The sequence below is a fragment of the Mesoplodon densirostris genome, chromosome 16 (genome assembly GCF_025265405.1).
Source record: "Mesoplodon densirostris isolate mMesDen1 chromosome 16, mMesDen1 primary haplotype, whole genome shotgun sequence".
In the NCBI taxonomy this organism is placed as follows: domain Eukaryota; kingdom Metazoa; phylum Chordata; class Mammalia; order Artiodactyla; family Ziphiidae; genus Mesoplodon; species Mesoplodon densirostris.
In genome coordinates this window covers 57,695,127-57,721,046 of record NC_082676.1, presented here as the reverse complement: position 1 = coordinate 57,721,046, position 25,920 = coordinate 57,695,127, and the positions used below count along the sequence as shown (strand labels likewise).

Genomic DNA, 25,920 nt, shown 5'->3' with positions numbered 1-25,920 from the left:
GAAGAAGTAAAGCTGTCACTGTTTGCAGATGACATGATGCTATACATAGAGAATCCTAAAGATGCTACCAGAAAACTACTAGAGCTAATCAATGAATTTGGTAAAGTAGCAGGATACAAAATTAATGCACAGAAATCTCTGGCATTCCTATATACTAATGATGAAAAATCTGAAAGTGAAATCAAGGAAACACTCCCATTTACCATTGCAACAAAAAGAATAAAATATCTAGGAATAAACCTACCTAAGGAGACAAAAGACCTGTATGCAGAAAATTATAAGACACTGATGAAAGAAATTAAAGATGATACAAATAGATGGAGAGATGTACCACGTTCTTGGATTGGAAGAATCAACATGGTGAAAATGACTCTACTACCCAAATCTACAGATTCAATGCAATCCCTATCAAACTACCACTGGCATTTTTCACAGAACTAGAACAAAAAATTTCACAATTTGTATGTAAACACAAAAGACCCCGAATAGCCAAAGCAATCTTGAGAACAAAAAATGGAGCTGGAGGAATCAGGCTCCCTGACTTCAGACTATACTACAAAGCTACAGTAATCAAGACAGTGTGGTACTGGCACAAAAACAGAAAGATAGATCAATGGAACAGGATAGAAAGCCCAGAGATAAACCCACGCACATATGGTCACCTTATCTTTGATAAAGGAGGAAGGAATGTACAGTGGAGAAAGGACAGTCTCTTCAATAAGTGGTGCTGGGAAAACTGGACAGGGACATGTAAAAGTATGAGATTAGATCACTCCCTAACACCATACACAAAAATAAGCTCAAAATGGATTAAAGACCTAAATGTAAGGCCAGACACTATCAAACTCTTAGAGGAAAACATAGGCAGAACACTCTATGACATAAATCACAGCAAGATCCTTTTTGACCCACCTCTTAGAGTAATGGAAATAAAGACAAAAATAAACACATGGGACCTAATGAAACTTAAAAGCTTTTGCACAGCAAAGGAAACCATAAACAAGACCAAAAGACAACCCTCAGAATGGGAGAAAATATTTGCAAATGAAGCAACTGACAAAGGATTAATCTCCAAAATTTATAAGCAGCTCATGCAGATCAATAACAAAAAAACAAACAACCCAATCCAAAAGTGGACAGAAGACCTAAATAGACATTTCTCCACAGAAGATATACAGACTGCCAACAAACACATGAAAGGATGCTCAACGTCTTTACTCATTAGAGAAATGCAAATCAAAACTACAATGAGATATCATCTCACACCAGTCAGAATGGCCATCATCAAAAAATCTAGAAACAATAAATGCTGGAGAGGGTGTGGAAAAAAGGGAACACTCTTGCACTGCTGGTGGGAATGTGAATTGGTACAGCTACTATGGAGAACGGTATGGAGGTTCCTTAAAAAACTACAAATAGAACTACCATATGACCCAGCAATCCCACTACTGGGCATATACCCTGAGAAAACCGTAATTCAAAAAGAGTCATGTACCAAAATGTTCATAGCAGCCCTATTTACAATAGCCCGGAGATGGAAACAACCTTAGTGTCCATCATCGGATGAATGGATAAAGAAGATGTGGCACATATATACAATGGAATATTACTCAGCCATAAAAAGAAATGAAACTGAGCTATTTGTAATGAGGTGGATGGACCTAGAGTCTGTCATACAGAGCGAAGTAAGTCAGAAAGAGAAAGACAAATACTGTATGCTGACACATATATATGGAATTTAAGAAAAAAAAAATGTCATGAAGAACATAGGGGTAAGACAGGAATAAAGACACAGATCTACTAGAGAATGGACTTGAGGATATGGGGAAGGGGAAGGGTAAGCTGTGACAAAGCGAAAGAGCGGCATGGACATATATACACTACCAAACGTAAAGTAGATAGCTAGTGGGAAGCAGCCGCATAGCACAGGGAGATCAGCTCGGTGCTTTGTGACCGCCTGGCGGGTGGAATAGGGAGGGCGGGAGGGAGACACAAAAGGGAGGGGATATGGGAACATATGTATATGTATAACTGATTAAATTTGTTAAATAAAAAGAAAAAGTGGTATATATACACAATGGAATACTACTCAGTCATAAAGAATGAAATAATGCCATTTGCAGCAACGTGGAGGGACCTAGAGATTATCATACTAAGTGAAGTCAGAGAGAGAATGACAAATATTGTATGCAATCACTTATATGTGGAATCTAAAAATAATGATATAAATGAACTTATTTACAAAACAGAAACAGACTCACAGATATAGAAAACAAATTTATGGTTACCAAAGGGGAAAAGGGGTTGGGGAGGGATAAATTAGGAGTTTGGGATTAACATATACACACTACTATCTATAAAATAGATAAATAACAAGGACCGACTGTATAGCACAGGGAACTATATTCAATATCTTGTAATAACCTATAATGGAAAAGAATCTGAAAAAGTATATATGTGTGTGTGTATATATTCAATTATGTATGTATATATACATATGTGTATATATACATACATGTATGTATGTATACATATATGTATGTGTGTATACATAAATGTATGTATATATATAACTGAATCACTTTGCTGTACACCGGAAACTATCACAACATTATAATCAACTATACTTCAATGAAGAAACTATTTGTGCAATAGAAAAAACAAAGGAATGAAGCACTGATACATGCTACAATACAAATGAACCTTAAAAACGTGCTCAGTGAAAGAAGCCAGACACAAAAGGCCATATACTGTATGATTCTGTTTATATGAAATGTCCAGAATAGATAAATCTATAGAGACAGAAAGCACATTAGTGGTTGCCAGGGGCTGGGAAATGAGGGGATGGGGCGTGACCACTAATGAGTGTGGGGTCTCCTGGGGGTGATGAAAATGTTGGAGCCAAACAGAGGTGGTGGCTGCACAACACTGTGAATATACTACATGTCACTGAATTGTATACTTTAAAATAGTTAGTTTTATGTTATGTGAACTTCACCTCATTTTCTTAAAGAGCACACGGTGAATGATTCCATTTATATTAAGTTCACAAAAGAAGCTGGATGTGACCTCTGCTGTCAACCATATTGAAGTAACAAGGACTGGATTTATCCTCCCATGTGGAGCAACCCAAAACTCAGATGAAACAGATTAAACAAAAGTTCCCAAGACATCAGACATCAGGTAATGTGAGACAATGAACCCAAGAGGTGGGGAAATAGCAAGGTGAGCCCCAGCTTCTTGCCTGGAGAGAGCTCAGGCTGAGGTGCAGGGAGAGGAACAGCAGGGCATGACAGACTCTCAGGGTTGAGGATCTGGGAGTCCAGGGAGACCAAGGTAGCTGGACTTTGCAGGGAAGAGTACAAGAGAGGAAAGAGCCACACAGAGAAAGAACTCGAAATCTCCAGAGGGTCCCAAGGATCTCTGTAACATTGCATTAGGCGAAGATTTCTTAGATGTAACACCCAAAACTTTATGCATAAAAGAAATGGATAAACTTGAGTTCACTGACATCAAGAACATCTTCTCTTCAAAAGACACTGTTAAGAGAATGAAAAGACCATGCCACACACTGGGAGAAAATATTTGCAAGTCACATATCTGATACAAGCCTTGTGTTCAGAATAGAGCAGGAATTTTCAAAACTCAGTCATAAGAAGCCAACCGGATTTTTAAAAAAGGACAAAATACTTGAACGTACACTTCACCAAAGAGGTATGGATGACAAATAAGCACCTAAAAGATGCCCAGCATCAGTAGCATTAGGAAAATGTACTTTAAAGCCCCAAGATACTACTACAAACAATTAGAATAGCAAAAGCTAAAAAGTCGAATCCTACCAAGTGTTGGCGAGGATGTACAAGAATTAAAACTCTCATACACTGCTGGTGGGAATGCAAAATGGTACAACCACTTTGCAAAACAGTTTAGCTAGCTCTTAAACCATTAAACATACAACTACCATATGATCTAAGCCATCCCATCCTTAGATATTTACCCAAGAGACATGAAAACGTATATTTATATGAAGACTTGTACACGAATGTTCATAGCAGTCCTACTTGTAACAGCCCCAAACTGGACCATAACACAAATATCCACCAACAGGTGAATACATAAACAGACTGTGGTTCATCCATACCATGAACCACTAAATGGCCACAGGAAGAAATAAACTATTAGTATACTCTACAATATGGATGAATCTCAAAATAGTTACGCTGAATAAAGGAAGTCAGGCCAAAAAGGAGTACATGCTTTAAAAACAAAAGTATATGCTGCATGATTCCATTTATGCAACATTCCAGAAAATGCAAACATCTATTTTGACAGAAAAAGCCTATCACAACAGGGGGCAGGAGGAAGGGATTAAGAAGCATGAAGAAAACTTTGGGGGTGATGGATATGTTGATTTAGTTGGTGATGGTTTCATGGTATATACATATGTCAAAACTTATCAAATTGTACACTTTAAACACATACCATTTATTGTAGTTCGATTATATCTCAACAAAGCTGATTTTAAAGTAGAGTTCATTGATACTTTTAGGGGTCAGAACAGTGGTTACCCTTGGGTACGGGTGGGTAAACTAGAAGAGGGGGGCCGAAGGGGGTGTCTGGGGAGCTGATGAGGGTCTGGGCGCTGGTTGTAAAGATATGTTCCACTGGGGGAAACACACAAGGTGGGCACTTCTTTATGTATGTGATACAGCTCACTACTGAGACCTGGACCAGAAATTTGCTTCTGTAAGGGGGTGGCAGGGCAGGGTCAGAGTTCATGGACACCTGGGTCCCCCAGTCCCAAAGCCCAAGCTGACACCTGACAGCATAGAGGAGTGGGCGTGAGGTGGGCTTGGGCGTTTCCCTTACCTTCTGCTGCAGGTCTCTCATCTTTCTGGACCTTTCTCCTGGACAGGCGGGGTGGGCTGGCTGCGGTGTAGGCCCTGGTCCTGGCTCTGGGGGCTTTTCCGCCTGGGCCTGTCTCTCCTCTTCCTGCCCCCGGAATGACTTCGGGCCAAATAGCCTGCGGGCCATTTCCTCGGCATTTTCCAGCCGGAGCCCCAGCTAGGAAGGAAAGCCAGGGGCTCAGGGCTGGTAACCCAGTCACAAGGCTGACCAAGAGCTATGGGTTTGGGAGCTTGAACAGGGGGCCCTGGGCTCCCCAGGGTCCATCCGGGCCCAAGTGCCAAGAGGTACAATCTTAGAAAGTCATCAAGCTCCAGATCTACTTGGCAAGTGCCACAAAGCAAGAATTCCTCCTGATTCTTTAAAGCCCTGGTTCAAATGTCACCACCTCTGGGAAGCCTTCCCTAAATTCCCATATCACTCCCTTCACACATTCCCCCTCCCCTCCCCCAGCCAAATGTATCACTACTTCCTCTGAGCATCAAGCACACTACTCCAAGGTCACACTCAGACTAATTTGTGTGTCTCCCTTGCAAGATCCTGAGTTCCATGAGGGCAGGGACCTGTGTCTCATTCACTAAGCACACTCAATCCCTGGTGGTACGGTTAATTCTGTGTCTACTTGACCGGGCCACGGGGTGCCCAGATATTTGGTCCAACAGTATTACAGGTGTTACTGTTAGAGCATTTTTGGATGGGTTTAACATTTTAGATCAGTAGACTGAGTCAATCAGATTGCCCTCCATAATGTGGGTGGGCCTCATCCAATCAGTTGAAGGCTTGAATAAAACAAAAGTCTGCCCTTCCTCCAAATAAGAGGGAATTCCTCCTGCCTGACTACCTTCAGACTGGCACACTGGCTTTTTCCTGCCTTCAGACAGGAACTACACCATCAGCTCTCCTGGGTCTCCAGCTTGCTGACTGCAGGTCTGGGACTTGTCAGCCTCCATAATCCTATTGAAATAGTCCTATGTCTCTGGAGAACCCTGACTAACAGATGAGCTGGTTGATTCTCAAAATTTGATGGATGAATGAACAAGTCCCTCCTTCCTTCCATCTGCCCATCCATCCACTCACTCTTGCATCCTTTCTTTCCATTCTCCCATACAAGTTTCTCTGAGAGCATTTGCAGAGAAATCACCAGAGGGTCAGCCTTAAGCCCAGCGGGCAAAGTTTGGATGATAGATTCCCTGTTCTCCATAAATTAGAAAGGGTTGGGATACGGCACAGAGCACCCTCCCTCAGACAAGCTACAGGGACATGGGGGGAAGAGATGGAAGGGTCCCAAGGCAATCCATTACTTTAAAGTTTGCTGGACAATAAAGAAAAATCGACACTTGCCAGACGCACACACAAAAAATAAAAATAAAGTTTGCTGGACATATGGTCTCAGAGATCTTCCCTCTTCTGCTGTTGTCCCCCACAATCCATTTTCCACACAACAGCCAGAACGTTCAAGTTATCACTGGGCAACTCAAAACCCTTCCTCGACACGGCCCTGCTCCCTCACTGTGCTCCCATCTTACCGTTCTCCTGCACTTACTGTTCTCTACTCTATTTCTGTTCCTTAAACACACTAAGCCCTTTCTCTTCTCAGGGATTTTGCACATACTGGGCCCCCTCCCTGGAAGGCTCTTACCTCAGCTTTTCACGTGGCTGCTTTTGTTCATCCTTCAGACCTCAGCTGCAACTCCACCTTCCTAAACACACTACTTAAAGTTGCCATCGTTTTATCCATGTGTCTACTCATTTCTTATCTGTCTACCTCTCTGGGCTGTGAGCACCAAGCGGGCAGAGATCATGTCTCTCTTGTTCATCATCATAATCTCAGAGCCCAGCACAGGGCCTGGTACATGTCAGGTAGAACATGGATATTGTCCAATGATGACAGGTGGATAGATTGATGCAAGGATGGATAGATAAGTGGGAGAACAGATGAAGAGATGGGTGGGTGAGGAGACTGATAGATAGATGTATGGGTGGGTGGAAGGGTAGATGAATAAATAAGTGAATGAGTAGATGGAGAGATGGGTAGACAAGTACATAAATGAATAGATGGATGAGGATAGAAGGATGGATAGGTGGATGGATGGAAAGAGAAGAGGTATAGACGTATGGAAGAGCAGGTGGATGGAGGGGTAAGTGGGCAAGTGACTAGGTGGATGGATGGGTGGGTGACTGACAGAATAAATAGATGATTGAGTGAAAGTGTAGGTGGAGAGATGGGTGGGAGGTACATAAATGGATAGATGGATGAGAGGGATTAATGAGATGGACAGATGAATATATGGATGGATGACAGATGGGGTGTGAATGGATGGGTGGGTGGGTGGGTGGAAGGATGGATAGGTGAGTGGATGGATGATAACTGGAAGAATAGATGGGTAGGTGAGAAGGTAGATGGAGAGACGATGCAAAGTACGTAGATGGACGAGATGGATGAGAAGGAGGGAGGGAAGGAGGGATGGGGTGGCTGGTAGTTGAATGGATTTATGTATGAGTCAGTAGGTGGGTGAATAGATGGGTGGATAGGCAGATAAATGGGTGGGTAGACGTCAAGAGCTGGAAGTATAGACGTGAGAGTAGATCTATAGATACAAGAGGTGATAGATGGAAAGATAGGTGAATGGCCCCAAGCCCAGGAGAGGCCCTGAGGAGAAGCAAGGCCCCCTCTCACCTCTAGGAGGTTGAAGGCACGACCAAGGGCATGGACAGTCAGGTTGGCTGTGGCAGAACGGGGAAGGAAGGAGGCCGGAGAGAAGAGAAGCGTCCCCTCCAGGTTGGCTCCCAGGCTGCCTGATGCTAGAACAGACAGGATCAGTATACACCACACCGTTAACCGGGTGGGAGCTGGCCACCCAGGGGCCATCGCCGGAGACAGGGCCAGACACACAGTGCATCCTCTTGGCCAGGATAGGAAGCTCAGACCTAAGCCTTACCAAGGGCAGAGGGAAGGTCAGAACAGAAGGGTCACAAATGTACCCACACCTGCTGATAGGCAGAGAGGGGGCAGCCAGAGCACCCCACCCCCAGACTTGCTGAGTAGTTGAGGGTGTTTGGGTACCTAAGCTAGAACAGGGTCCCTTTTTGATTCTGATTAATTACAAGGAGGCAGCTGTCTCTCTTGGATGCTAATCTCCTTTTTTCACCCAGGAAAAAGCAGTTCTCAAATTCACAGCCCTCAGCAGGCAAGAATCCATGAGAACTGAACAACAGTGTTTCACGGATATTGCATTTCTTTTTAGGATAACCCTATTTTTACAGAGTTAAATTGATCTTCCACTAATGGTAGGGATAAAAGGTTTCCTTTTAGAATAAGTGTAAGTTTAAAAGAACCAATTTAGAGAAAAGATGGAAGTACTATTCAGTTGAATGCTATGAAGTAGCTCATACCTAACTATTTTTTAACTCTTCCAACAAAAATGGCAGGTGCTATTTTGGATATAGCAAAAAGATAAAAATAAAAAATCAAGCAAGTGGCATGTGAATATTTGACATTTGGGAAACAGTATCTTTGATCCACATGTCCTCAGGAGTTAGAACTCCCAGGTCCCCAAGCCTTTGTGGTCCCACAGCAGGACAATACCTGCCCAGGATGCCCATACCTGAGCGGAAGGTGACGTCAGAGTAGGATGAGTGTTTCCAGGTCTCTGGATGGAACTCTTGGCTGACAATGTCCTCAGGGATGGCTTCCCGGAGGGCCCGTTTCAGGGGATCGCCCGTCTCCAGCAGCTGCAGGAGGTGACTCCACACAAAGGAGCCCACTGGAGTCCCAGCGCAGCCAGCGGGGAGGGGAGGGGGGAATGGTGAGGGAGGACCCGGAGCTGGCACAACCCAGAGAAAAGACCCCCCAACGCCCCTTCCTGGGTCCTGCTATTTCCACCCACCAGGGGCTTCTCAGGAGCCTAGCTACTGAGAACCACGCCCTCTTTGAAGAAACGGCGGCAAAGAGCAGTGCCTTAATGGAACTTAGAAATCTAGCCTGTGCAGGGCATTCTGACATGCCTTCCAGAAGGAAAAGGGGGGTATTGTGGGCAAAGCCCTGGTTTGAAAGTCAGACCCGAGTCTGAATCCCAGTTCCACCATTTATGAGTTGTGTGACCTTGGGCTGGTTACTCCACCTCTCTGAGCCTTAGTTTCCTCATCTGTAAAATGAACTATAATGACCTATCTCTCAGGGCTGTTTGTGCAGAGCAGTCAAGGGCAGAGCCTGGACCTAAAGGACTGAGTATCTGAACGATACTGAAAGGGCTGGGAAAGGGGTGACATGCAATCCGGGACAGGGACCCTCTGAGGCTCTCTAGAGTGGTAAAAATGAAATGAGAGCACCAATGAGAAAGTCCAACAGAGGATATTATTCTAACTGGGAACCCCAATCCTCTTGCTTGTCCCAGAGGATGTCTCAGAATGCCCAGCATCGAGCTTCTGGAACAATCCACATGGAACAGAGCTGAGTCTGCCTTTTGTTTCCATCAGGCAACATGCAAGCCTGATACCCCAGGGCCTCCATCGAAGCTGTCCCTTGGCTGATCCCCTCTGAGGGGCTTGGCCCAGTGGCCTATTGATGCAGAACAGGCCCCTCTCCCACCCCCATTCCACCCTTGAACCTGCCAACAGTGGTCTGCAACTTCTAGTAGCACCATTTCTTTTCTTTTTGGCAAGGGGGCGGGGTTTGCTGTTTCTTTAGATGGTAGTTTAGCAGTATCACTTCAGACTTTTAAATGTGTGCCCCTTTACGCTGGCTACTTCTCCTCTGGCTAGATTAGCACAAGGGCCCAGGAGTGGATATATAGAGAGATTCATTTTGGTTGTTGTTCCTCATGGCAGAAGACCTGAAACAATCTAAGTGCCCATCGGTGGGGCTGGTAAAGTCGATTATGGTTAAGCTCCTAGTGGAACACCGAACAGCTGTAGCTCAGAGTCCAAGTGTGCCAATGTGGAAGGAGCTCCCAGACGGACTGAGGAGCAAAATGACATGTATAACATGATCCTGAGTTGCTACTGCTGTTAAGGAGATACACGCCCATGTCCATACATACACCACACGTCCTGATGGGACACACAAGAGAACTGGTCACAGTCAGTACCTTCAGGAAACAGGACTTAGGGATTAGGAGACATGGAAGGCAGACTTTAACTTTCCATTTATATTTTGCCATCTGCTTGGAAATTTTGGCTACATAGTCGTAATAACAATGGTGGTAATAACATTAAAAGTAACAGCTATGCACACAGCTCTTACAATGTTCTAAATGTCTTCCTGTACTAAGTCATTTTATGCTTCTTCTGTGAGGGAGGTATTGTTATTATCCCCATTTCACAGATGGAGATGGAGGCTCATAAAAGTTTAGTCACTTGTCCAAAGGCACACAGGTAGGAAGTGGCTGACCTGGGATTTGAACCCAGGCTGGCAGGCCCCAGGCTCTCAGCTCACTGTAAATTATGTCAACTCACTGTGCATTATGTAAAAACTTTTTGAAAATTAGTTGAACCTATTTTTTGAAGTTCCACCTGTTTAAAGGGAACTCTCTGACCCCACAAGGGATCTGAGATTCGCAGACACTGTCCCTCGTCTGCCTCGAGTCTCTCCTCCAGGTACTATGCCATGACCTGACCAGAGCTAGAAGGGAACTCAGCGACTTCCACCCCACTTTACAGATGAGGAAACTGAGGACCAGAGAGAACCAACTTCTCCAAGGTTGTTCAATTGCCACGTGGGTGAGGGGAGCACGCAAGCCCACTTGTCCAGACAGTGTGCTAAGAGAAGGGGAGCGGGAAGGGGACAGAACCCCTGACGGATGGAGCGTGAGCGGGCTCCCGAACCCCTGTGCCCACCAGGTGGCACCAGGCCAGCCCCAGCCCCCCAACCCCGACCTGCAGCTGCTCACCCTGGGTGGACGGTTCTCCTGCCTGGGTGCGCCGCACCTGGGCAAACACCTCCTCGCCCGGGCACCTCATCAGTGCCAGGTAGGCATTGATGCGGATCTCAGCATCCTCCTCGGGGCTTTGGTACAGGCTGGAGAGCACGGATCGCTGCTTCGGGCAGGGGGAAAGTCATCACTCAGGGACCACCCACCTCCACCCAAGAGCACGATGTCCCCTCATCTGCACTGGCTCCAGCAGGTGGCCCCGATGCCCTGCCCCAGCTCTCCCGACGTCTCCAGAGCTCTCTGGACACTCTCACCTGTGGCCCGGTTGTGGGAGGTGGTAGGTTCCCCAGTCACTGCTAATCCCCATCCTCCCACAGGCTAGCCAGAAACAGATAAACAAGTGGGCATGGCTGCATTCCAAGAAAACTTCATTTACAAAAACAGCACAGCACAGCGACTGACACACAGGTCTGCCCCAGCTCCTGTTGGTTTCCTTCATAGCACAGCCATTTACCCATCCACTCATGCAGCAATATTTACTGAGCACCTATTATGTGCCTGGCAAGGTGCGAGGTGTTGGGTGACAATTATGAGCAAGACAAACCCAGCTTTTATCCACCTGAAGCTTACATTTTAGTGCAGAGAGACAGACAGTAAACAAGGTTAATGTGTGAAATATATAATATGTTAGGTAATAATAACTGCTAAAGAGGGAAACATAAAATGGGGAAGCAGGAGGCATGGGGGGCTTGAAAAGGTCAATTTCAGGTGAAATAGCCAAGGAAGACTGACAGCAAAGTGATTTCTAAGTAAAGGCCTTCCAGAGGTAAAGGAGTAAAGCCTGGGGATATACAGGGGAAAGGAATTCCAGGAAGGGAGAACAGCATGTGCAAATGGCCTGAGACAGAAGTAAGCCCTGCAGGCTTGAAGAACAACAGGGAGACCAGCGTGGCTGGTGAGGAGTGGGGGGGTGGCAAGGGAAGTAGGAGGTGAAGCCAAGAGGTGCTAGTGGGTCAGTGGTCAGACCACAGGTCCTGATGAGCCATTATAAGGACTCTGGCTTTGACTCTACGTGAGACAGGACCCACTAGTACAGGGGTCAGCAAACTTTTCCTGTAAAGGGAAAGATAGTCAATTTTTTTTTTGCCTTTGCAGGCCATGCAATCTCTCTTGCAAACTACTCAACTCTGCAGTCGTAGCAAAAAAGCACCCCAGACCACACATAAATGAACAGGCACAACTATGTTCCAACAAAACTTTACATACAAGATCAGGCAATAAGCTGGATGTAGACCATGGACCATGCCTTGCCGACCCCTGAACCAGAGCGTTTGCAGCACAGATGGCTTATGTATAGTTTGTTTGTAATCATATACTTATTTGTATATTTATTTGATAAATATATTCCTCCCACATAGACACAGGCTCTATGAGAACAGAGACCTGGACACCTGTTCACGCAAGTACCTACCACAGTGCCCAGCATATAGCAGGTGCTCGGTAAATGTGATGAATGAATGAGCAAATAAAGAAGTGAATTAACAGTGGTTTGAGACCCACTACTGCCCAATGCCAACCACGATGAAATAACATGCAGAAGCTCACGTTTGCAGAGCAGGGAACCCTCCGGAAGGCCTGGATGGCCCCCAGCCGGATCTCAGGGGGGCAGCTCCTGAGGGACGCACAAGTGCTCAGCTTGGGGGTGAGAGCTACGGCCGCCAGGCCGGCATTGCCAATGGCCTTCAGCACGAGCTGGAGCTGAAACAAGATGGTGGTGGGGCCTTGAGGCCTGATGGGTACGCCCAGCCCACCCATTCAGCCTACAGCTTGCCCACTTGACAGGGACCCCATCAAGGGGCCGTGCCCAGGATGGGGCTGTCCTCACCTGATCAGCATCCGAGGGTTCCTGGAAGGTGCAGTTGGCACCCAAGGCGTCTTCCAGGATCCTCATGAGGGAGCCAACACCAGGCAGCTGCCCGCAGAGCCCGTCCAGAGACACACAGAGGTTATGCACCAGAGCTGAGATGCCCAGGAAGGCGCTGGGGCTGGCCTCCGGGGTCTGAAGCAGTGGCTGGGGACAGAAACCGGCCCCCCAACCCCAGCCGAGAAGCCTGGTAAGTGGTCCTTCACAGGTCTCGCCATGTGCAGATCTAGGGTGCTTCCTAAAAATACAGAGGCCCCGGCCCCCCACCCCTGAGGGTCTGAATAAATTGGCCATGGTGGGACCTGCATGGAGCATTTCTTAAAACACCCCAGATGACCATTTATGTGCATCGAGGGTGGAGAACCACACCTCAGGGTGTGGGGACAGGGGACATTTGGTAATGTCTAGAGATGGGATGTTGTCACAAATGGGGGACAGTGCTGCTGGCATCTAGTGGGCAGAGACCAGGGATGCTGCTAAACATCCTCCAAGACACCGGACGGCCCCACAACAAAGAATCCAGCCCCAAATGTCAACAGTGCCAGGGTTGAGAAACCCTGGGCTAAGTCACCAGTCTGGGGGAGCAGGGTGGGGGTGGTGAGGTTCCTCTGGGTGGAATATGGTGAAGAATCTCCGACAAAGTGTCAGGGCCACCCTGGCTGGTGGCACGGCTCTGCCACCTCCCAGGATATAGGAAACGTGTAAGAAATAAAACCAAAGTTCTCTCTCTGTGATCAACGGGCAAAACAAGTAAGCCAGCTGTTTATGCCCTTCTGTAAAGCTGCACGAGACACCAACCATCTCTTCTGGGACCACAGGATCCCCAAGTAGTGGTCACAGTCCCCTGTCTACAGCAGGGGAGACGGAAACCAGACAAGCTGTGTCCTGCCGCCCAACCAGGCTGGTTTTCTCCGAATAGCATCACCCACCCCCAGTTCTGGGAATGAAAGGGAAGAACTGGCAAGGGCTGAGAGAGCTCCCAGGCCACTGGACCTCCTGCTCGTCAGCTGGGGCGACTGGGGCCATGCTGTCCCGGACCTGGTGGGGGCTTGAGGGCACCCAGCATTGGCTTTGCTCTTCTCCCAGGGTCTTGATAGGAAGTTGGGCAAAAAGGCGGGAAGAGGAAAGGATGTGCTCTGGGTGGAGACTGTCTTTAACAGAGGTGGCGCTGGGTCCAATCCAAAAGAACCCAAATGGAAAGGTACAGCCAATAGCATTAGGGTAAATGGTTAGCAACTGCCCAGCCCACCTACTGATGAAAGCAGCTCTTTTGCCCCTTTCCTGTTCACCCATTTCTGTCCCCCCTCTAACCCTAAAAGCCTAATTATAGGAATGAGATCACTAAGCAGTTATAACGAAGTCCTCCTGACTTATGCTTTTCTGAATGCACACCATGCCTTGCCTAACCTGTTGATTCTTTTCCTAGATAAAAAGAAGAAAGAAGAAAGTAAGTAAGAATAAAGAATGACTAGCTCTCTACCCCCAATAGCCCGCTAAGGAATCCTGCAAGCAGATCACGCAGGCAAGATAACATCTGAAGAGAGAGTCAGCCAGTCTGCATGCAGAGAACAATGCAGAACTCAATCTCCTGCCCCAGTGATTCACTGAGATTCTCCCCCATGTTTCCCTTTCAAAACTGTCATGGCTGAGCAGAATCTTCAGAGTTGGTCTCAACACACAAGTCCACCTTCTCCCCAGACTGCCGGCTTTTCTGATTAAAGCAACTTTCCTTTCTACTGACACTTGCCTCTCGAATTATTGGCTTTTTAGTGGTGAGCAGCTGAACCTGAGTTTGGTAACACAGACCCAGGAAATAAGAAAGTCCCTTGTGTATAGTGCTTGCCAATTTCCATGGTGTAAATGCTCCCACCCTGGCCGATTTGAGCTGAGTCACTACAAGGGATCTGGGAACAGATGGGGAGTCAGCAGCAGGCACACCTCCTGTGACTGGTCCACACACAACACAAGCAATGCAAATAAGCCTGAGGGTGTGGACACGGGACCACATAGTAAGAGCATTAGAAATTATCCATCTCTCAGGGCTTCCCTTGTGGCACAGTGGTTAAGAGCCCACCTACCAATGCAGGGGACACGGGTTCAAGCTCTGGTCTGGGAAGATCCCATATGCTGCGAAGCAGCTAGGCCCGTGCGCCACAGCTGCTGAGCCTGCGCGCCACAGCTGCTGAGCCCGGGTGCCACAGCTACTCAAGCCCGCCCGCCTAGAGCCTGTGCTCCACAACAAGAGAAGCCACCACAATCAGAGGCCCGCTCACCGCAACAGAGACCCAATGCAACCAAATATAAATAATAAATAAATTAGCCATCTCATACCTTTATTTTAATATGATTTCTCTAACTGCAAGCTTAGATCATTTAATTTTTAATAATGGCTATGTTTATCAATCAGCTCAAAAACTACCTGAAAATCAAGACTCTCCCATAGCACATGTTGGGGCCCTTTTTGGTCTGGTTCCCTGAAGAGCAAGAGGAGAGCCAGCCCTCCTTTGGGGGTCAGACTGCCCAAGCCACCCAGCTCAAACAGGCCCCTCTCTTCCGGGGGCCTCGCAGTGGCAGGGACTCAGCCCAGGCTGAGTCGGAGGAGGGTCACTCCAGCTGCTCAGCAGAGCTCCCCCAGATGCTCAGCCACCCTTACCCCAGGGCACTGAAGCTTTCAGCTGAGAGGAAGACAAAAGTGGGGGGGGCGGGGGGCTCAGAAGAGGGGAACGCTGGTTCTAGGCCTCTCGGAGGAAAAACAAGAAAGACGTGTTTTATTTAATAAACACACAGCACTCCCTATGTGCCAGGCTCTGCTGTTAACAGGGCACACATGTCACCTGCTTAGAGCCTGAGACACAGAGAGGTTAAGTAACTTGCCTAAGGTCACCCAGCCAGAAAGTGGTAGAGCCAAACTTGACCCTGTAGGGTCTGGTTCCCAGGCTGGGAGCTCCCCCTGCACTCACTGTTTCTCAAAATACATATTCTGGGTTCATTTGTGAAAACCAGACCCAGGCACTGGGCATCAGGCAGTGGCCTCTATTATTCCTACAGCCCAGAGCAGGGACTGCCTGGCAGCCTGGGGGAAATACAGCCTCTGCACCAGCTGTTCTTCCCTTGGGTTCATGGTCTTAACCAGGTCTGTGTGTCCACGCAAGCGTATCTGTGTGCGTCCATCTCAGTGTGTGTGTGTTTTAGAATCTCAGTGTTTGTGGGTGTGTGCATTCCTGGGTAGGTGTGCACGTGTCTCAGTGTACATGCATATCCCAGGGCACGTGTCCCAGTGCGTGTGTATGCACTCATTTGAGTGTGCCCTGATGTGTGTGTGCCCATGTACTGATGTGGGTGTGTCCCTGTATGTACATATGCAAGTCCCAGTGTGTGAATGCATACTTGTCCCAGTTTATCCTGGGGGGGGGTGTCCAGGTGTGGGTGGATGTCCCTACTTGTCCCTGTGTGTGAGTGTCCTGGTGTGTGTGTGTGTACATGTATAGCATGTCTGTGTGAGTACATCTGCATGTCCAGGTACACGTGTGTGAGTCTTGGTGTGTATGTCTCAATATGTGGGTACGTGTGGATATGCGTCCTCCTGTGGGTGTGTGTCCCCATATGTTCCCATGTAACCGTCTTCAGGGTATACGTATGTGAGTCTTGTGTGTGTGTGTGTGTGTGTGTGTGTGTGTGTGTGTGTGTGTGTGTGTTTCCTTTGTGGAAGGAACGGGGACCTGTGGCTTGGAAAAGCATGTTATTCCAGATTTGGCAAATGAAAACAAACACTCTGTTTTCTTAACACAGAGGAGGGAAAGCAGGGCTCGGCTGAGATGCAGGGGTTATGAAAAGATTGAGAGAAGCCACTCAGACCCGTGGGGTGAGGGTTCCTGCCTGCCAGAGGCCTTCACTTCTGCCCGCTCTGCCCCAGGAAGGCTGCCAGTGGGAAGGCAGGGCAGACTTGGGCCCTCCCAGGGCCGAAGATGGAGCCAGAAGCCTGGGAGGGCTCTGTGGGGAGGGCAGGACAGCTGGAGCCACTGGTTTGCTGGGAGCCAGGCCCCACCTGGGAGCTACAGGGCCAGGACAGCTGGGCCAGTGCCAGGCCTGGGCTCTGAGACGGTCCAGACAGTAATGACCCTGCTCGTTTGATGGCTGCCCTGGGGGTCTGTCCAGAATTGCCAGCCTCCCTCAATTTCACAAGAGTCAGAACACCAGATCTTAATGCCAAAGTCTCTGACTTTAAAAGGTTTGGTTCAGGACTTCCTTGATGATCCAGTGGGTAAGACTCCACACTCCCAATGCAAGGGGCCCGGGTTCGATCCCTGGTCGGGGAACTAGATTCCGCATGCATGCAGCAACTAAGAGTTCGCATGTCACAACTAAGACCCAGTGCAGCCAAATAAATAAATAAATAATAAAACAGTATTTTAAAAAAATAATTCAATTAAAAGTCTGCTTAAAATATTCAACTTTCTCTTTTTTTAATCTTTAAAGATGGAAAGATAAAATCATCCCTAAGCCTACGACCACTTTTCCAACGTGACTTTAACACCCGTTCATCTTGTCCCAAACCCAGTTCCTCATAACGAAACCAACCCTCCCCAAAAGGCCAAGCAATTAAGCTGGTAGGAAAAAAAAAAAACATAGGAAGCACCATGACCTTGGGGAGGTGAAGCACAAGCTGGAAAAGATTGATCAGCTGGACTTCACCAAAATGAAGAACTTCTGCTCATCAAAAGACACCACTAATACAGCCCAGCAACAGAACAGAGCAAAGTCCCAACACACACATGTGCATGCACACGCGGCATGGACAGAATCTCACAGAGAACGTGGGAGAAAGAAGCCAAACTCCAGATGCACACGAGCCCACGGGTGTGAACGTCAAAAGCAAGCAAAACCTAGCGATGGTCAGAAAAGTCAGAATCACCATGACCTTTGGGGTCACCGACTGGGAGCTGAAAACGTCCTATATCTTGTCCAGGGGTGGTTACACAGGTGAACACGGATGCGAAAACATCAAAGTGGATACTTAAGAGCAGTGCAGTCTCCTGAATGTATAGTTTAAAATGTAAGAACACACACCCCCTAACTGCAACATGGGACCCTGGGCGGGACCCTGGAACAGATAGAGGACGTTAGTGGAAAAAGCAGTAGGATCTGAACAGCTGGAGTTGGTTAACAGTAAGGTAGCAAGGTCAGTTTCTTAGTCGTGGCAAACACTTTCTGGTGATTTAAGATGTTAATAATGGGGGAAGTGGGGAGGGGTGTACAGGAACTCTCTGTACTATCTTTGCAACTTTTCTGTAAATCTAAAATTATCCTAAAATAAAAAGTGTATTAAAATAATCTCTTGCCTTCCTCCCTCCCCCTCCCTCCTCCCCCTCCCTCTTTTTCTTACTCCTCTCTCCCTCCCATCCTCCCCCTTCAGGCTGCACAAAGCAAGCCTGCATCCCCAGCATATGCCCAGCACAGCACATGTGCATCCTTGTGACAGGTTGAGAGAACAAGCAAATACAGTCCAGAGAGGTGCAAGCTCTGGTCTAGCAGGACGAGAACCTACGAGAAGCAGGTGAGAGAAGATCCTGGGCTCCAAGACAGCTGAGGGACCCGCCTGCTCTGCTCACGGCCTGTCCCTGGCAAGTGGTCACAGCAGCGACACCAGTGCGTACCTAACACATAGCCCACGTCATAACAACTATTAGTCTGCACTATCACCCTACGAGTTACCCCCACCGCACAGATGGGCACCCGAGGCACAGAACAGTGAAGCATCTTGCCCGAGGTAGTGCTGGTAGGGACAGGGTTGGGTTCTGAAGCAGGGGAATCAAGCACCAGAGTCTGTGCTTTTGGCCACTGCATTCATGCCGAACAAACAAACAAGGAATAGGGAGCCCGACCCTGCCCAGCACTGGCTGAGCCCCCGCAGGCCCTGGATGGCGCTGATGTACCTATGGCCAGAGTGTCACCTGCTAGGCCATGAGCTATGGGCGATGCCCCTTGGGGCCCGGCCCTCACCTGGCTCCAAGTCAGTGCCCGATTCCCTAATGAATGGAGCCAACCACACAGCCTGGAACAGCCCCACTGCAAACTCTGGGGTTGTGGGTCAGGGGTCAGGCCAGGGGTGCATGCTCCCTACACTCCAACTGCAGAGTGGCCAGAGCCCCTCCTGCATGAGGGACTGAAAGATCCTGCTGGAGACCCCCTCATCAGCCAGCACAGGGGTCCAGGGACCCTGGCTGGCCCATCACCCCTTCCACTCCCCACTGGTGACCTCTGAATCCTGGCCCACTATCAGTCTGGGACAGCAGGGTGAAGACTGACAAGTGACCTCACCACCAGCTGAGTGAGGACAGCTCCCATGGTCCAAGGGAAAGGCACAGCAGCTGCATCACCCAGCTACCCAGCCTCCTTCGGCCTCAGTTTCCTCATCTGTAAAATGGGAGTAATAAAAGCACCTACTTCACAGAGGCATCATGGGGGTTAAATAAGACCTCCTTGTGTTGTCAGAAATTATTGGCCTAGTTTCACATGCTTTCCTAATCTCAAGATTCATTACATATGTTTGATTACAGGAATAATAGCAGCTCTAATTTAAAGCGCTTGGACTCTGTGCCAGGCATCAGGAGAATTGCTTCACATTCAGCATCTCATTTCTCACCATGAGCCCAAGAGGGAAGTACTGCTCCATCCCCATCTTACAGATTGGAAAACGAGCTCAGAGAGGTCAAGTCACTTGCCTAGGATCACACAGCTGGGAGGGACACTGCTGAGACTCAAACCCGGATTTCTCTGACCTGCCTCCACTGGTCCCATGAGGCACTGGCACAAAGCCCAGAGGACAGAGGTTCCCCCACCCCTCCCCACTGCACCCAATCAGCAGTGGAGCAGGGGAGGGATGACACGGGGCGGGGTGGTATGCAGAGGCTCACCAGCAGCGCGTGGACCATGGCATCTGTGGGCTGCGGGACAAAGGCCAGTGACCAGAGCCACGCCTCTGTCTCATCTGCCTCCAACTCCCCGGACACAATGAGCTCCGCCATGAGGCTCACGCAAGGCTTGGTGCCACAGGAGGGCAGGGCATCCACCAGCGGTCGCCTGAGATGGAGAGAGGCCCAGGGAACATCATGATGGCAACCCACACACCCCAGGAGCCTTCCAGGACATCTCTTGTGAAGCCTCAGGTCATCCAGGAGCGATCAGAGGCTCGGAGAGGTAGAGCAGGGACCTGTCCACACTCACACCCCCGGGAAGGGGCCGAGCCGGGCCTGGGAGCCAGGCAGCCTGGGCGGGGGCCTGTGCTCTTAGGGCCACAGAGACACCAAGCAGCCCAGTCTAAACCCCTGCAGTTCTGCCCACCCTGGAGACACAGCGGTTTGGGGCGACATGAGTCCCTGCCCACTGCTCTCCAGAAACCAACCATGATCACCACGTAGGGTGAGAACTCCTTGCGTAGAACAGGAATCAAGAATTAGCAGGTTGCCTCCCATTAAACCTCTAATGCTCTCAGCCCAACATCAGGATCTTTTCCCTTTTTTTTTTTTTTTTTTTTAAGATTACGGAAAGGTTGAGAAGTTCCGGAAAGGTTTCCAACCTTTGCACAATGATGGGTCTAAACAGGAAAATGATGACTGAACGGGGGCGGGTGCATAGGTCACAGTAGAAACGGGAGGACCCCAGAGCTGGGGTCACACAAGGCAGCAGGGTACACAGAGGGGGGGTGGGGTAGATGGGGACCCCCCACCCCATCAACCCTGATGAGTGGCATCCATGGCCACAAAGGACCAGGCACCCCCCCACTGCCCCGCTCCACACACACCATCTGCCCATAAATAGTCTCTGGCCTCAGTGTGCTCATCTATAAAATGGGAATGCTGATGACCAGACCAGCCCCTAGATGAGCGTGAGCCCTCAGGAACACAGGCCACCTCATCTGAGGAACGTCCTACCTGTCCTTCCCATCTCTTGCCCTTGTGTTTCCTCTCTTTTCCTTATAGATTTGGGCCTTGGAAAACCAGCCTCTGGGCAGAAATGGAGGAGGAGGTGAGGGCAAGAAAAATCTCTCAAGAGTGTCAGTCCTCTTGGAAACTTCTAGAGTTGGGGAGGGTCTCCCCTCTCCCTGACATCTAGGTAGACAAGTGAGACACAGGGGCTTGTGGGAAAATCCCGAGTGACAAGTAGGGTGAGTCACGAAGGGAACAGGCTGCTCCACAGGAAGACTCAGGGGCCCCTTCCTACACCAAAGATAATTAAAATGTGCCCAAGTCAAATATCATTTATCTTTAAGCCCATAAGAATTCGATGGAGCAGCACAGACCACCGGGGTCAAAAATTCCGACTCTGCTGTGTAACCTTGGGCAAGTTTCCTAACTGCTCTGTGCCTTGGTTTCCTTCCACAGCTGTAACATAGGAATAATAAAACCACCTACCTCATGGGGTCATTGTGAGGATTAAATGAGTGAATAAGAGATAAAACGCTTGGAAGGTATCTGTGCATTATTAGCTACTAAGTTTGGTGGTCATTCAATTAGACATTTGGTAATGTTGATTTGGGGATGGGGGTCTTTCATAGTTCCAAGTCGATAAAATTTTTTCAGGTCTCAAAATCTTTTTGAGAGCCTTTGAAAAGCTCACAAGCCTAAAATCCGGATCTCAGGGGCCCAGTGAACGGCTGGACTCGGGGAAGGAGCCGCAAGCTTTCCCCTGCACAGCCCTCAGCCGATGGAGTTAGGTCGTCAGAGGTTCCCCTCCACGCTTGGGGGTCTCTCTACACCCCTTGCTGGCCTCACATCAGCAGGTTCTGAGGCTGGGACCCCAGCCCTGCCCAGCACCCCTCCACCCCCAGGAGAAGGGTACCCAAGGCACATTGGAATGCTAATTCCAGCTCTCAGCAAGAGGGTCCCTGTGTGGGGAGGGAACAATGCCTGTCTTTATCCGGCCAGGTCCTGCGGCCTCCAGTCTCCCGAAGCCCCCGTGGGAACCCTCCAAGCTCCCCTCTTAATCGCCTTCTTGGCAGACGTCCCCAGACTGAAGGATGACAAGTCAGTATCACAGGGATGAGCTGAAATGCCGCCATCCGTCTCTCAATGGGGACCTAGGACAGCATCAAGACAGCATCCCACCAGGACCCCCAGGCAGCTCCTGGCCCAGCCCCTGACTCGGGGAGAGGCCCTTACCAGTTGTCTCGGCATTTGAAAAAAGAATGTTCCCAGAGTTCCGTGAGCTCATCCGCAGAGAGGCCCCGGAGCTCAGACACCAGCGTCAGGAACAGCTCTGCGGCCTGGAAGTCAGAGGGGAAAGTGTGAGAGGCCCCAAGTGCAAGGGTCACCTCATCCGTCTCCTTGCCTCCAGGCATGGCTGGGGACACTAGGATCTCCTGCCTGCGGTGTCACCGACCCAAAGAGATGAGGCTGCTCGTCTGGGCTTCCACTGAATCCCAGCTCCTGGCGCACAGACTGGCCCATTTTTTTTCTTTAACTTAACAAGCATTTATTGGGCACCTACTACATGCCAGGCATGCTTTAGGGGCCAGGGATGTGCAGGTAAAGAAGAGACATGGCATCTGCATTTGTGGGCTTTATGCTCTAATAAAAGCTCAATACATGTTCACTATGATTATAATCTAGTTATTATAATGAGTCAGCATATTTCACAAAGTTAGTGAGATAGCCATCTTTTCTGATATTTTTAATGAAAAAAATATGTGAACGTTTTTCAGAGTTATGAGCAGTGATGGCTAATCAACAGGAGTTTGCAGTTTTTGCCCCTTGTCTGCAGGTCTGACCAGCACAGTCACCAAGTCTCCAAAAACTCAAGGAAATAAAGGACTCTATTCAGAGCCCGCACCTCTCGGGTTTCAGGAGATGCTTGGTTTGGGATGCCGACCCCACATCCTGCCTTCCCTCCCCCGTGCCTCTTCAGTCTCAGATTCGTTGCCTCGGCCCGAGCCCAAAGCCACAGAAAAGAGTGCCGAGGTACTGGCTTCCTGCTGCGCTTGGCCAAGGCCAAGAATGAGCCCTCACCCCACCCAGCCAGGGGTCCACTATTGCTGGGACGGGTTTGCCTCACCTCAGGCCTCCTCTGCTCTGAGAAGCTGGGACTGAGTCCCCGTGCACAGAGCTTGACCTCAGCAAGACGCAAACGCGAAACAGGCCCCTCACAGGCCAGCTTAGCCCACTCTCCCCTCCCTTCTCACCAGCATGTCTGCCCCCAGGGTCTGGACAGCATCCCCATCATGTGCCTTCTGCTGGTGGAGCCAGTGGGGACCCTTCGTTCTGCCTTTACTTCCTCACGCAGGACACACAAGCAGCCCCCTTTTGGGGCCGACCACCACCCTTAGAGTGGCCCTGACCAGCATCGGCCTAGTTTGGGGCACCTACCCCAGGAACCCTGCCGCCTTCCGGACAGCCTCATGTGCATTTCCCTCCAGCTGGTGGCTGCCTTGCCCGGGCATCATCTGTGATTCCCTAGACTCGGAACACATCTGCTTCTAAGACCTCCAGCACGTGTGCAACTGCCGGGCCTGGCTGGGCATCCGCTCAGGAGCATGCCTCCTGCTCTGGGAGGCCTCAGGCTGCAAGTGTTGGCTTCAGGACCAGCTTTCCAGAGCCAGACACAGCAGGAGGGGGCTGTAGCAGCTCATCCTGGAAGGCTTGCGGGTGGAGGAAGGAGGATGTCATTCCTGCCTCCTGGGTGAGAAGCCCGCCCCCACCATCGCCACTAACAACATCCATGCAAACGATAATAACGACAACAATGGTTACTTTGTTTGGAGCCTCAGCTGTGTGCCAGGTGCTGTTCTAGGCACTTTACAGGCACCATTTCATTTGACCTTAATCCTGTGAGGGGCCGTCATTATCCTCACTTAACAGAGAGCACTTAGGTCAGGTGCCAGTGGACACAGAGCTACTAAGTGGCAGAGCGAGACTTGAACCCACACTCTTAACCAGGGTCCTACACTCAAGGCCATGGGGGAAAAAAAAGCGCCAGCCCTGTTTGCCAGTTTCCGAGGGGCGAATACTCCCACTGCAGCCCATCACCAGCGGCCTGTGTGCCAGCACTGAACGCAGACGTGGGAGTCACTGTGCAGAAGCACAGCACTGCATCATAGTTCCACCCTGCGGTAGGTGCAAATACCCTCCAGTGCAAAGATAAAAATGTAGTAAAATAACTAGGTAGTGAGGATTTTGAGTATTCATTACCTCTGTTTAGAATATGATTCATTTTCATTGTAAGTCGGTATAACTTAGTCTTTAGTAATGTCCGTTTAACAACCAGTCTGCAGGATTTCTGGGATCTAACCATTGGCTCTGGCAAATCGGTACAAGCCAGCCTCGCACACCACCGTCCACACTTCGCTGTACACAGTCAGTGCTGAATCAATATCTGTGACTTGGGTGTCCTATTACGAGGAACCCGATGGTGGTCAGGAGCTGTGCCCTCCCCAGGCGTCCTCCCTGGCAGCCCTGGGAGCGGGTGGGGCCCGACCCGCCTTGCTTCTCTCCCCATCCTCTCCTTCACTCCATCAGGCTCTTGGCCATCCCAGCCCGCTGCCCCCCCACGTGGAAACTCAGGGGGCCTCTCTGCAGAGGGTCAGGCTGGGGAATTTGCTCTCTACTGAGTCCTGGGTCCTGGTTTTGTTTCCAGACTGAAAAACCAATCTTGTCTCCTGCCCATCAGCAATGGGGAGGGGCAAAGGCATTCTTAGCTGAAGCCCACGGGGTCGGTCCCCCCGGTAACCGGCGGGCCCTCAGCCCTCCCGGGGAGGCCAAGGCACTGCTCAATGTGCATGCATCAAGGCATCCCTGAAAAGCCATCTTCAGGAACAAGGTCCTTGGTAATTCACCCCCAGCCCAGGGGACCTCCCTAGTGGGAACAATTTGCTTCCTTGTTAGCACTATAAATACAGGACAGCCGCCCTGCACCCTCTGGGGCCGGCACTGCCCGTCTCCAGGAGGGGAGACACAGGCCCACGGCACGCCTGGCCCCGAGCCACCTCTGCCAGGAAATGCCCAGTCAGGGAGGCAGACGGGAGGAGGCAGGTTAGAACACAGGATGTAGAGCGGTGGTTCTCAGTGGGGGTGACCATGCTCCCCAGGGCACGCTGGCAGCCTCTGGTTATCGTGACTGGGATGCGGGTGATGCTGGCATCTAGTGGGTAATGGTCAGGAATGCTGCTGAACATCCGACAGTGCACAAGGCGGCCCAAAGAGTCAGGAGTGCCAGGGTGAGAATCCCCGCTGCAGGCTGGGCTGCCTGGACTAACAGCCGGCTCTGTCAGCCACTAGCTGGTGGGCTTGGACCACACCTCACAGGGCTGAGGGCCCTCTCCTTGGGGCTGCTCTCTGACCCCCGTGAGACCCAGGAGATCAAGGATTCCAGAGAGCAATGAGCATGGGCCTTGGCTCCCTCCCGGTCCCTGAAACAGTAAACAGCCAGCTGCACATGTGTCTCTGCTATACACACGCAAAATGTATCGTGTGTGTACATGTATGAGTGTTCAATATGCATTCAGTATGTGCATATATACTAGTCTGTATTTACTGATGACATATTCAACATATTTTATGCATATTCAACATATTCTTAGGTATGTTTTTTTCCACGTATATCTGAATCTGATTCTTCTCCCCACACCCCTGCTATCACCCCAGACCAAGCCTCCTTCACCTCCTACCTGTGTTACTGTAACAGCCTCTTAACCTGTCTCCCGGCATCCCATTGGCCCTCAGTCTATTCTCCACCCTCAGCCAGAATGTCAGCATTGAAATGTACACCAGATCACAACACCCTCCAAGGCTCCTCATTTACCCTGAGTAAAAGCAGTCTGGGGACTTCCCTGGCAGTCCAGTAGTTAAGACTCCACACTTCCACTGCAGGGGGAGGGGTTCAGTCCCCGGTCAGGGAACTAGGATCCCACATACCACACGGTGAGGTTAAAAAAAAAAAAAAAAAGAAAAGAAAAAGCAATCTGGGTGCTCCCCTAAGGGGGCGACCCTGTCCCCTCTCACCCTCCCACTCTGCTCCAGTCACAAGGCCTCCTTGCCACTCAAACTGGTGCTGAAACTCGCTCACCATGCAGCTCCTGCCCTGGAGCACATGCTGGGCCCGCCCCCTCTGGCAGTACCCCCCCCAACCCCTATCCACCCCACTCACTCCTCACCTCCTTCTGGTCCTTACTCAACATCACCTCCCCCGTGGGGCCTCCCCAGGCATCCATCATTTACAACTGCATCCCAA

The 25,920-nt window shown here is 49.6% G+C and overlaps 1 protein-coding gene across 1 annotated transcript in view; it reads right to left on the bottom strand.

Moving 5' to 3' along the window:
* Positions 1–25,920, bottom strand: part of LOC132476971 (uncharacterized) — a 146,755-nt gene that overhangs the window by 102,782 nt on the left and 18,053 nt on the right. The window contains exons 10-17 of the mRNA XM_060079224.1: positions 21,858–21,961; positions 19,614–19,779; positions 12,661–12,846; positions 12,381–12,533; positions 10,794–10,938; positions 8,511–8,669; positions 7,583–7,707; positions 4,870–5,064 (exon numbers count right to left, since the gene is read on the bottom strand). Coding sequence (XP_059935207.1) covers positions 4,870–5,064; positions 7,583–7,707; positions 8,511–8,669; positions 10,794–10,938; positions 12,381–12,533; positions 12,661–12,846; positions 19,614–19,779; positions 21,858–21,961 — 1,233 coding nt within the window. The remainder of the gene's footprint in view (positions 1–4,869; positions 5,065–7,582; positions 7,708–8,510; positions 8,670–10,793; positions 10,939–12,380; positions 12,534–12,660; positions 12,847–19,613; positions 19,780–21,857; positions 21,962–25,920) is intronic.